The 13,659-nt window shown below is 38.3% G+C and overlaps 1 protein-coding gene across 1 annotated transcript in view; it reads right to left on the bottom strand.

Annotated features, from left to right (window-relative positions):
* LOC106076242 (uncharacterized) overlaps window positions 1-13,659 on the bottom strand; it is a 153,789-nt gene that overhangs the window by 117,331 nt on the left and 22,799 nt on the right. Inside the window, exons 3-4 of the mRNA XM_056025552.1 lie at window positions 7,473-7,643; window positions 2,117-2,416 (exon numbers count right to left, since the gene is read on the bottom strand). Of these exons, the coding sequence (XP_055881527.1) occupies window positions 2,117-2,416; window positions 7,473-7,518 (346 nt within the window). The 5' untranslated portion in view covers window positions 7,519-7,643. The remainder of the gene's footprint in view (window positions 1-2,116; window positions 2,417-7,472; window positions 7,644-13,659) is intronic.

The following is a 13,659-nucleotide window of genomic DNA, read 5'->3' on the forward strand; positions in this document are numbered from 1 at the left end:
TCTACGGGAAGGGGGGGGGGTCATTTTGGGGGAGGGAGTTGAACCCAAAACCCCCTCTGGCTACGCCCATGAATCGCTTAACCTCTCCTCACCGTGGCTTAGGAAAAACACACTCCATAACACCCCTATTAGTCAGGACATTGCGCCCCCCCCCTCCAAATGAAAGTGAAAATGTTTTTAAAATTGACTTTTTAATTATCGGTAATAAATCTACTTACAGGGCGGGCTATTCGCCATTTTTGTTAAATGCTTATCTAAGGGGGAAGAACACCGTCCTTAAAACTATATCTATCAATAATGTACAAGTTATTTCCCATATTCGATATCAAACTACATAATTAATTAGCAATAATTAATTGACTAATTGAGTATTTTTTGTTTATTGGTTCATATTTTGCTAGGTACGAGAAATATTTGTTTAATGTATCAACTTGATCGGATAATGCGTGAGGCGGTAATGGCATTAACAATTATTCAGGGGACTATACCCAACAAATTTAGCCCATAGACATAAATAAATATAGACTGGGCGATAAAAGAGTTTTATGAAATGAAAATGTGTGACTTGCAATTTTGTGTACTTTATTATCAGTGTAGTTTTGTTTAATCTCTTAGACTTAAGATCATGCAACTTTTCAGAATTCGGAAATCCGACAACAATAGATATACATGTTTTCAAGTTACATGAAGTTATTTCCTTTTTTCCAGTCTATATTTATCTATGTCTATGATCTAGCCGTACCTTGGAATGCTGTAGGATTAGCTTCCCTTGCTGGTATCTAACAAAATAATTAATTACCAGTAATTGACTAATTGGTTACTTTTTTAAAATTATTATTGATTCATGTCTACGCCAATGAATAATTGGCGCTAAGTTTGAACTTGATCCGAGAATGGGTGTGGGGGAAAAAAAGTGTACACACAGACAGACAGACAGACAGACAGACAGAAAGCGTGAGTTGATATAAGCTTTTTAAAAAGTAGAACGCTTAATGTTTTAAATCCAAATACAAGGCGTGTCTATTTATAGCCGTAACATTCATTAACCCTTAAAGTGCTGAGATTTTTTACAAGAGTGCATACAATACGGAATTACAATTCTAATGTTTAGAGGCTAAACTACCACACGCGTCGAAAGGGTTAAGGCCAACACCATGAAACGAAGAGAAAAAATAGAAGAAATAGTCCATGTGGAAGTGATTAAGTGGCTCAGGAAAAGGGCTGGGGGGTCATTGTGCATGGGCTCATTCTTGTAGTATCCCACAGAAGTCATTGAAAGTTAATTGTTCATTACTTTTAAAAGATGTTCAGTGGCTACTTGAAGTAAGAAGTAGCCATTGAACAAGAGCAGCACGACACTATGACTAGTAAAAGTTATTATGTAAAAACGGTTAGTCGTTGTGCTGGCCACATGACACCCTCGTTAACCCTGGGCCACAGAGCCAAAATGACCCTATAGATCGCAAGGTCTGACTGTGGAAATTTAATTATTTTTTTTTTACTTATGTAATTGACTTTTTTTTTTAAATCACATTCTCCTGCCTTCAATTGGTAATGGGAGACAAGGCATCCTATCATTGAACTTGGAACCATGGCTACGTTACTGATCTCGCGAATTTGAATGGTGGAATGTTTCTTATTTGGAGAGATTTAGAGAATCAAACAGTAGCAAAACAAGACTCCCTTGGGGGTGCCTAAGGGGGTGCGAGAGCATCCTCATTGCTCTGCGCGGAGTTGTAAAAAAGCTCCCACAACCTTGTCACTATCCAGGCGCTGTTCCTCAAGGGGCCGTTACGTAACAAATGGCGTGTCCCGCACGGTTAGCCTGGTATATAAAAGAAAAATGGCGGGGGTCTTAGTAGATCTATACGCGGCCTCTTGCCGCGAGTCTGACCGGCGCCTTCAACACGGAGGTCACGGTCTGACCCACCCGCTAGACAAAACAGTGGACACTGTTTTCATACAGGCCGGTGAGAGGGAGCTCTTGTTCACTTTTGCTGGCCTAGAGTTCCAAGAGCCGAAGGCTCAACTCTACCTGACAGTTTAAGAAGAAGAAGAATGCTAAACATGGCCGTGCACATTCAAAAATATATAGATTTATGTTAAGTGAACTGACCTCTTTGGCGGAGGTAATCAAACAACGGCGTTTCCTTGACCATTACTATGGAATCCAGCTTGACCATAAAGCCCTTGGACATCCTGCACTGATCTACAGCATCGGCCCATCTTCTCTCTGGTAGGTTGAGCTTCAGGCATAACTGGTTCGTGATAAGGTCGTAGCCAGGCTTGGGGACTGACGCCGGCAGCCATCCTGTCGGGCATAAGGCGCTAATACGACTTGCAGTGGCCTGGTTTGGCGTACTGGGTCTTACACCGGTGATTACTTGACTATTTGAAATAGTAGTTATTATCAAAGCTGCAATTAGAGAAGAATCTATCGATATAAGTGAAAAAAAATGTGAAACAATTATGTTTATAATAAAAGGAATTTAATTTTTAATTTAGTTTTTAAGATTTACATACAATATTTAAAATTAAATTTAAAAAATTTTTCAAAGCTTATGCTTTGTCAACAATTTTGTTTCTACATTATCCTGTTAAAAATATAATATAGTACCACTGGTTAAAAGCCTCGATCTCGGTTGAAAACTCTGTTAGGATGCATGAGAATATATGTTTCTGAGTTCATTTGGAAACATTTTTTGTTATGACGGATGTGAACAATTAGGAAACGAGAACCGAACCGTATAACTTATATGTTGGTACTAGCGTTAACACACCGGCTGCGCCCGTTGATTCGCTTGCAAGGCGGAACATCCCCGAATAGTTTTTTTTTTTTTTTTTCAAATTTCAGTAAACGGGCAATGTTTTTACGATAACCCTAAGATCCTCTTAAGTCCTTGAATTATATCTGATAAGATGAAATTTAACGGCCCTCTCTCTCTCTCTCTCTCTCTATATATATATATATATATATATATATATATATATATATATATATGTCTCTGTCTCTCTCTCTCTCTCTCTCTTACTCTTTCTCACTTTCTCTCTCTCTCTCTATATATATATATATATGTCTCTCTCTCTCTCTCTCTCTCTGTCTCTCTCTCTCTCTCTCTCTCTCTCTCTGTAGCTCCAATTTTTTTCAACCTACTCTTTCGTCGACATAGACTTTTACTTTGATTTGGAAAGACCAGCTTTAATACGCCGGCCCCCCACCGACACAAACACACGTATACATGTTTTTGGCCTTTGATTTCTAGTGTCACTTTAACTTCCACACTCCCTCCTCCCTCCCCCACAATTCCTCCTCTTCTGCCAAACCCTGTGTTTAGACTTTCGACTTTAGACCGGTGGTTCTCAACCTTTTATGCTCGGCGACCCCTTTTTTACGACCCCCCACTCTTCCGCGACCCCCTTCCCCACACACACACACACACATATAGCAATAGAAGAATAGACAATAACAGTCCATATTTTCGATGGTCTCAGGCGACCCCTGGCAAATCGTTAATCGACCCCCCAAGAGGTCGCGATCCACAGGTTGAGAGCCCCTGCTTTAGACCATCAGTTTCAGGCCTATAAAAAAAAAAGTGCATTTTGAAAAGGCCTCAGTTTTGGCACCACATTCCCGTTCCCACCACTACATTTATTTTGATACTGCGCCCTCTCAATAAAAAGAAAATATCAATTTTTGTTTTCTTAATTGTAATTGTTTCTTTGACCCTTATTGAAGGTAGAGAAGAGGCAATGCTACAAACTATTACTCCTTGCTAGTGATGGGCAAAAGTTAACTAATAATGTGGGCAATGGAGACCAATAGCTTGTTGCCACGTTGTACAGACCTGTGCCGTCGCAACCTGTGGGCAGTGGAGACCAATAGCTGGTTGCCACGTCTTACAGGACTGTGACGTCGCAAGCTGTGGGCAGTGGAGACCAATAGCTTGTTGTCACTTCGTACGGACCTGTGACGTCGCAAGCTGTGGGCAGTGGAGACCAATATCTTATTGCCACGTTGTACAGACCTGTGAAGTGGCAACAGGTTATTGGTCTAAGTGTTTAGGCCTTCCAAAAGGATTGGTCTCGGTCTGTCTGGGTGGAATCTTGTACACGTCATTTTGTCCCACTTCCCATTCTCTGATCAAGTTGATACATTGCACAGTTATTCGTTGTCGAGGAGAACCAATGAACCCCTTCAAAACAATTAACCTATGAGCTAACGAATTAGGCGATATTATTTCAGTTTTCATGCATATAGAAAATAGAAATAGCAAATGTACTAACCCTAGGAGGAGATATGACTTGTATTAAGAATAAGTCATCAATGGACTGGGCTATAATAACAATAGATGACTATAAGGCTTTCTATGTTTGTTACAAGTTCTAAATAAGCTAAGTGATTTGGCTGACTATACACAAATAGTAGAGGCATCAGAGATATCTTTCGAATTCGGACTTTTTTTTTTTTTTTGGTTTTTGAATAGGCAACTTTCTCAAGGGTACACCCACCGCCCCACCAACTGTTCCATAAAATGTGATAGAAACTTAATCCTAACCCTAACGCTCTAAGCATGCTATAAGCAATAAGGTTACCCTAAACAAAAACAGTTAATAACATATTTCCAATCTCCGAAATGTATTATTGTTAGTCCTGAACTTATAGCTATTATAGGATTGATGGAAAATATTAATGTATTTACTTAAGTTTGATTTTTTTACCATGTTTTGTTTACCGGTAATTACAGCAGATGACTTTATATAAAACACCTGAATCAAAACCTTTGTAACAAGAAATGACCCAGTCTGATTTAGTAAATACAATGCCATTACATTATTTTTTTTTTACATTAATTGTATTGTCAAACACACATACGGCGCTACTTTCGAAATAAAAGAGGGATGGGAAAGCTTGATTTACAACAAAATTGTTTGCTATATTCTTGGTATACGAGTTTTGATTTTATTGGTTTTTAATACCATTTTAAAATAGAACAGTGCTTCCCAAATTGTGTTCCGCGAGGCCTGAATAGGTGTTCCTCGAACTACTGGAATAATTAACTGTTAGGCCACCTGGTGAGTTAATTTCTCTGGGTTAAACTACTGTTGAACTTTGAACTTGTCCTTAAGCTGCCGACATAACTCAACTCGTATTCACATTTCTATCCCCTTCCGCGCAGGACTAAATAATAGTACTGTCGTATCCGGTTAATCGGGCCAGCCGCTTATTTGAATCCTAAAAGATCGAATCTAAAGCTATTACAAAGTCGAATCCGATTAAGCGGATTCCAATATAATCAAAATTTTTCAATACTTTAGTGCATACCAGTCTATCTTTACCCCATTTATGCTTAAACTTCCTCATGGCTTAAAATAAATGTGCAAAACTAGTACACTTCACCAGGCAATGAAGAGTTAAGTAGTTTTGACCATCCTTAGTACACTCAGTCAGATCCTTGTGACTTAATGACCGAGACAGGTCTTAATTGGTTGCTAACTGATTGATAGGTCCACCTATTAGCGCTGTTGACAACATATCAATTAGTCCAACTGGCTTGAACGGCTGACCCGCTACACAGGTCACGCGGTCCACCGTTAAGGTTGACTGATTTTTTGTGCTTGCTCTAATTAATCCAAACAGCAGCCTGTTTATTTACAAAGCCTATATCAACTCACTTTGTCTGTCCGACTGGTAAAATTTTTTTACACATTATTTCTCCCATTTCCCACTTTCGGATCAAGTTGAAACTTTGCACAATAATTCATTGCCCCTAACAAAACACAAATCAATCAAAAGATTAACCAATTAGTTAATTAACTAGTGGTAATCAATTAAATTTATTTGATTATGGGAAAAGGAAATAAATCTTATTGTCACGGATGAATGTGTGTATAAATGTATAATCTATTTTAACAATTGCGCGAATGACCGGAAGTGTATTAGTTGTCAGAGATAGTCCAGCTTGTGTGATACATGCCGTAAAAATTATTAAAGTTTCTGTGTTTGATCGAGTGCTACTTGTTTATTTATAACTACAGCTAAACCTGGGACACCTAGACGTATAGAGACTTATGGTAGTTTCTAGCGAGTTATAAGTATAAACATAATAAAGAAGTTGTAACACTTATAGTGTTGAGATATGTTGCTGTAAATGTGCAGTTCTTTCCTTTATGTAAGCTATAATTTTTTTTAAAGTACTTTCTATATTTTGCTTCTGAAATACTTGACGTGTGGGGCTACAAAAACGAAAAAAAAAAAAAACGGAAGCACAGCAGAAAATAAGATAAGATTTTATGTTTTGTTTTAACCTTTTAGTTTATAGGGCAGATGATGTATTCATCTGTTCCTGTGGCTTACGGTTAACGAGGGTGCCATGTGGCCAGCACTACGCCCAACCGCCTTTACTTTTCCCCAGCTAATGTCAGGTAACCCAATAAAGCTGGGTGAACTCAGAAGCGCTCTGAAAATCCTGAAATAAAAATTCCCAGTCTTCACCAGGATTCGAAAGCCAAGCGCTTTACCGCTCAGGCAACCGCGCCTCCATATTGGTTTAAATAATGTGTATATAATGTCACACAAAGATGGCATTTTAAAACTCAATCAAACCGTCCCCTTCTATCGTCTGCAAAGCAGTTTCTATCGTCTGCAAAGTAGTGTCTATCGTCTGCAAAGTAGTGTCTATCGTCTGCAAAGTAGTGTCTATCGTCTGCAAAGCAGTGTCTATCGTCTGCAAAGTAGTGTCTATCGTCTGCAAAGTAGTATCTATCGTCTGCAAAGTAGTATCTATCGTCTGCAAAGTAGCGTCTATCGTCTGCAAAGTAGTGTCTATCGTCTGCAAAGTAGTAATTATCGTCTGCAAAGCAGTGTCTATCGTCTGCAAAGTAGTATCTATCGTCTGCAAAGTAGTATCTATCGTCTGCAAAGCAGTGTCTATCGTCTGCAAAGTAGTGTCTATCGTCTGCAAAGTAGTGTCTATCGTCTGCAAAGTAGTAATTATCGTCTGCAAAGCAGTGTCTATCGTCTGCAAAGTAGTATCTATCGTCTGCAAAGTAGTATCTATCGTCTGCAAAGCAGTGTCTATCGTCTGCAAAGTAGTGTCTATCGTCTGCAAAGCAGTGTCTATCGTCTGCAAAGTAGTGTCTATCGTCTGCAAAGTAGTATCTATCGTCTGCAAAGTAGTATCTATCGTCTGCAAAGTAGCGTCTATCGTCTGCAAAGTAGTGTCTATCGTCTGCAAAGTAGTAATTATCGTCTGCAAAGCAGTGTCTATCGTCTGCAAAGTAGTGTCTATCGTCTGCAAAATAGCGCAAAGGTCCTTCCTGTTTTTAATTCGTTTAATAATAATTTAAACAGAGTTATGTCCCTTTGGTTACACGCGAGACGTCTGACTATATATCAACGTGTTATAGTACGGAGATGTTCCATTGAGAATGGCGCGTAGGTTTACAGTGTAACATCGAAAGGAGGCACTTACCCAAACAAATGACCAATGGGAAAGAAAAGTCTCGACTCCAGGTCATTGCTGATTCACGTGTCTTCAGCTATGGTCCTCCTGTGGTAATGACTAGTGACGAATTAGATCTAAATCTGTCAAAGGTGTCATGTGACATGTCCAGGTGATGACGTACAATGCGACCACACAAACCTGTAATAAACAAAAATTGTGTAGACACCGGTCGTAACTAACTGCCACAATTTCAAACCTGTAGGAAAAAAACGAATCCAAAACCACTCAAATCTATATAAGTAGTAGATTTTAGTATTTTAGCGACTCGCAAAGTGAGAAAAAAATGCCCTGTATTTATAGTTAAAGTAAAGTTCCCCTTTCAGACCTCGTGGTCTATAAGGCAGATGATGTAAAGAACATCTGTTTCTTTGGCTTAGGGTTAACGAGGGTGTCATGTGGCCAGCACAACGACCAACCGCCTTTACTTTTCCCCAACTAATTTCAGGTACCCATTGGAGCTGGGGTGGACTCAGAGGCGACCATTAGAGCTGGGGTGGACTCAGAGGCGACCATTAGAGCTGGGGTGGACTCAGAGGCGACCATTAGAGCTGGGGTGGGCTCAGAGGCGACCATTAGAGCTGGGGTGGACTCAGAGGCGACCATTAGAGCTGGGTGGACTCAGGGGCGCCCGAAGATCACGAAATTAATAATCCCAGTCTTCGACTGGGATTCGAACCCCGGACCATAGGTTTGGAAGCAAAGCGCTTTACCACTCAGTCACCGCATATTTATATCAGTAAGAATGACAAAATATCATACTTCTTACAACGATTTGGTCTAAGTATTGTTTAATTTCTACCGTCGGCCATTATCACTTCAACAAATACAGTCATGAACATATTTACTAACAGACACCGATAGCAGAATATCTCCTTCAGAGTACTATGTACACTGTAAAAAAAACAAAACAAAAAAAAAACAAAAAAAAAAACATGCAAATACAAAAACACAGCGTAATGAAGTACTTAGACACAATAAAGACACATTTAGTATTTCTCATTTTATGACTAATTAGCCTGCCATTAGAGCATGAAACGGGTTGCTTGAATCAGCCAGGAAAGCCAAAGTTTTAATAGAGTTGTAAGTCTCCAATCTCTATTTACAAGTAGATTAACACATAAGACACGCGTAGGGCGTAACTATGTTCTGTTTGGGTTTTTTTGGTGTGTTTTTTTTTAAGTCAAGTCTGTAATTTATCATGTACGATTCATTTATGATGATCTGTCATGTAGTAAACAAGAAAACATCTAAAAAATATAGTTTTGCAAAAAAGACAATACCTCCATTGTAAAATTCAAGCATAATAAAATAATTAAAAAAAAATAAAAATAAAACATTCGGATCAACTCGGGTATCGAAACCGTAATACTGTCTGCTGGTAGACCTTACGCATTTTTTATTTCGGCCAGCGAGCAAGGTATTCAATGGACCTCATTCACCAATCGTAAACAAACAACATTTAGTCACGTGATCTTATTGATAAAACAACGAAAAAAACTGTCACGTGATAACCATCATGAATTAAACATGAGATTGTAAATTATATAGAAGAGATAGAGCAACACGTGGCTAAATGTTGTTTGTTTACGGTTGGTGAATGAGGTCCATTGGGATTATGTATTGGTATGTTTATTATATGGACATCTGATCTAACACTTAGACCTAAAGTTCTGATTTAGAACTCTTGAGATCTAGTCTAGATCTACCTAGATGTAATCTATTATAGATTTACATAAAACTATATTCAACGCTTATAAACTTCAATCAAATTGAAGCAACTTTAAATTTACTCAGCATCGCATATTTACGGTATTACGATGACTACGCCAATTTGGCACGAGGCCTAGATGCAAGCCTCCAGCCAAATTTACATTGATTGATTTTTTACTTAGAAAATCCATAACGGTCAAACCAGAGTTTTACCCGTGTGGCCAACGAGCTAGTAATGCTTTTTTTGTTGTACATGTTTCGGATGTACTTCCTAGTCCGAACCTCCCGCAGGACGACGGGGGATGGGAGCGGGCAGGGTTTGAACCCTGGACCATTGATAAATCTGAACGACAGTCCAGCGCGCAAACCGCACGACCAGGCAGCCATCCAACGATTTTCAGCGATGTACATCTACTGTTAAATTTCTTGGAAAATCGTTACAGGCTTTTTTGAGATCAGCTGTCCTCAATCCAGAGTTCTGAAGGTTCCACGAAGTTCTTACATGAATAGAGGTATTGTAAAAAAAAAAATAACTTATCATAACTATTGTTCTGGATAAATAATGAAAGTCAAAGCGTTAAAGTTCGTATCCTAATGTACAGACTACACTACATCCATCTCACAGTCCTACCAAGCACAGGTCTTCTTACCAGAGGTTCTATGTTTCAATCTGAAATGAAACTTATTTATACAGGTATTAAATGCTCTCTATTAACAAATATGTCACAACAGTTTGACGTCATTACAAACATGCAAACTCTATCTTAAGCCCTCCTAACTTTAAAGATACTATCATTAATGTTAATTAATGTTAAGAAAGGTGTATTTTCGTCCTAATTTGCTATTTTTGGAAACATTTTTTTCCCCCTTCCAATTTTCGGCTGCTTGATCTTACAGTTCCTTCGCCCTTGACCTTTCGATGAACCTGTTTCCATGACAGCATGTGTAGATGAAAAGATGGTGCGTGTTTGTCAAGACATGTAAGCTGAGATAGAAAAAGATTACTAAAAAAAAATTATTATTCCAAGCCCAAAGTTGAAAAATTAGCTGAACTGTTAAATTCTAGATCTATAAAAATACTGAAAAACCTCAGTGTATTCGTAAGGTTAATTCTAAGTATTCCCAAAAGTTAAACCATGCTCTAGAATTGTATATTGTTATTTTATTATGCAACTTTATTACGTTATTGTTATAATTATTCTCATTTTGAGTGTAGCTCCTGTTGATGTAATTAATAATAATAATCTTTATTATCCGTAAGGAAATTTGTCTTACAATTTGTGCATTACACCAAACAAAAAACATTATAACTATAAGAAACCAAAGTGTACATACACACCAGGCTCACTCATAATTTACATAATTTACATGTGACAAAGTTACGTGCTAGATAACCATTGCACTGTTTGTAAAATGTTTTGTAAAATGTTTGACATGTTTCGGATGTTCCTTCAGAGTTGAAGATAGTTTACTTCCTAGTCTAAACCTCCCGCAGGACGACGGGGGATGGGAGCGGGCAGGGTTTGAACCCTGGACCATCGATAAATTCAAACGACAGTCCAGCGCGCAAACCGCACGACCAGGCATCCACTGTTTGTGAATCCCGTGATCTGAATGTTTCGGTTTCGTTGTCTATTATTATTGTTTGTTTGTAAAATGTTTTACATGTTTCGGATGTTCCTTCAGAGTTCAAGATAGTTTACTTTATAATTATAAATTATAACTTATATTACCACCTACATTATTATTACTTTTCATTTGTTTTCATTTCGATTATGCGTAGATATTTATTATTTGTCATTTTGGCTGCCTTGGTAGCACTTGTGCTTTGTGGCAAAACAAATACAACTGCTAAAATTGTTAAATCGATTTAAGACACTGACCAGAAATATTTGTCAATTCCTACGACTATATCGAACACTAATCTTATAAGATCACCAAACTTCATTTATCTGTTCGTGCAGCTGATACATCCCTTCTATTTTTTACACACTTTTATGTGACTTTATTTTTGGTCTGTCGTTCAGTCTGTCCAGTCTAGTTTGATTTGAAAAAAAAAACAACCTGTGTAAAATTTTTAAGGCGTCAATAGTATTGAAAAAGACGGAGCCCCGAATCCCTCAACAATGCTTCTAGGATTCATACTTTTTTAAGGTAAAAGAAAAAACAAAACATTCCACGGAAATATTGCTTGAGGATTCCCTAATTCGGTCAAGCCTAAATATATCTATTTTATTACAAAGCTTATATAATTCAGTCTGTCAGTCTGTCTGTCTGTCTGTTAAAAAGTTTGTAGTCGTTGTTTCTCCCACACCCAATCTTAGATGAAGCTAAAATATTGCACAATTTTTTCTTGCCAACACAAGATATAGCCATTTTGAGTTTTTAGTCTTTGCAACTGTAACATATATGTAACACTTTGATATACATTCGGTCTTAGTCCTAAAGTTTCAACCAGGATAGAGGATTATTTAGGTGTAATGTAATGTGAGAGAACGACTAAGCCACAAGGAGCCCCCTGCGAGTTTTGTGACAAAAAAAAACTCCCTTTATTATAGCACAGGAAAAAGCTAGAGTGGAAGTGAACAAGTATTTGATAGTAGTTACTTGTCTCTAGAGAGCAGACTTCTGTATTTTATGATAATTATTGGACTTTTGGTGTAATTTAGTTGTTGAAGAGATAAAATTGTATTCACATTTGGATCATTATTATTGACATTTATTGTGTAGTATTTAATTGTATGGCCAGCAGCTTATGGCCGGATATTCAAGATGTTATCTGTTATTTATTATTGTCTGCGGAAGTGCGACTCAGTTAGCGTGTCCTAATTACCACTGTGGTGTCCAATGTATATAATCAAAGCCTAGTACGAATGACCCAATCACATCGCAACACGCCCAGAGCAATACGCACGAACCCAACGGTCACGCCGCTTAAAATAGGTGTGACAAATATATATTTCCATTTCAAGGTAGGGGGCGCTGTGGCTGAGTAGTAAAACGTTTTACTTCCGAACAGGGGGTCCAGGGTTTGAATCTCGGTGAAGACTGGGATTTCCAATTTCGGGATTTTCAGGGCGCCCTGGGTCCTCCCAACGCTAATGGGTACCTGACTTTAGTTGGGGAAAGTAAAGGTGATTTGTCGTTGTGCTGGCCACATGAAAACCCTGCTCGTTAACCGATGTCCAAAGAAGCTGATGTACTTAACATCATCTGACCTATAGATTTGCAAGGTCTGAAAAGGAGAATCTTTACTTTACTTTCTGCTTCAAGGTAGAGATATAAAAGGTCTTGGGTGGAACTCCTTCAAGTCCAGTTCTGATTTAGATTTACATTAAAACTGCTTTGTGATATGAGAAGCTAAGTTAACGGGCTACTCTATTTGTTTCCAAAAAATTTAACCCAAAATGCGTCACTTCCGTTATCTGTGGCGTTCTACGTCATGAGAGAATATCTTTATCTGCGATAGAAAGAGCCCAATCCTTGATTCGCGTTCACGAGCACGGGTTAGACCAGTGATGCCCAAACTACGGCCCGCGGGCCATATCCGGCCCTCGACGCGGTTTGGACTGGCCCGCCAAAACATCGGCACAAAATGTAGGGGAAAAAAAGGTTGAAAAATTTATTTTTTTCTGTTAGGACTCTAGCTTTTTTTCTTCCATGGATTTCATTCTAATCTATTTTCTTGTAATATTCATGTTAACTTTTTTTCTATAAGAACACAAGGTTGTTTTTTTTTCGGCGACAAGAATTGACAGTTGTTTTAGAATCTTGGACAATACCGCGGCTGTATAGAGCTAGCCGTGTTCTTGACATCTCATGTGTGTAACACTTCACATCTTTTCTGCATCATTTTGGTTCGTGTACTTCTGACACCAACATGATTGGTGACGTTTCGTTTGACATTTGCACGTAAATGAAATGGGAGAGCTGAAGAAACGAAAATTGGATGTTTAAACTTCCAGGAAAAGTGGACAAATCTTTTTTTTGTTGGTGGAACATAATTAGCCAACATGTTTGATCTGTGAAATGTGACTGTTTTTAAGGAACATAGCATAAACGGCATTCTAAAACAAACCAATACAAAAATATGGTGGCATTAATGGCTTAGTCGCCAAGAAAAGATTGCAAAGTTACGTCTAGAGTTAAAGCGATTGACGAAAATATTGACCAAGAAGTCAAGAAATGAGTAGACTGTAATGAAGGCTACAGAGTTGCTCACATTAGCAAGAGAAATGAAGCAAAAAAAGGTGCTTGCTAGCTGTGATGGAATAAAAATCGGCCTGAAAAAAAAAATGAAGCTGTCAGCGTTTCTGGCATGACAATAGCAAAACGAGTCGAGTAGACGATGTTGGTGAAAATCATCCATTCAAAACTAAATGACAGAGCAGCAGATTTCTTGCTGCTGAGGAGTGGCACCAACTGGAGCTGATTGACTTACAAA

The sequence above is a fragment of the Biomphalaria glabrata genome, chromosome 4, assembly GCF_947242115.1.
Source record: "Biomphalaria glabrata chromosome 4, xgBioGlab47.1, whole genome shotgun sequence".
Classification (NCBI taxonomy): domain Eukaryota; kingdom Metazoa; phylum Mollusca; class Gastropoda; family Planorbidae; genus Biomphalaria; species Biomphalaria glabrata.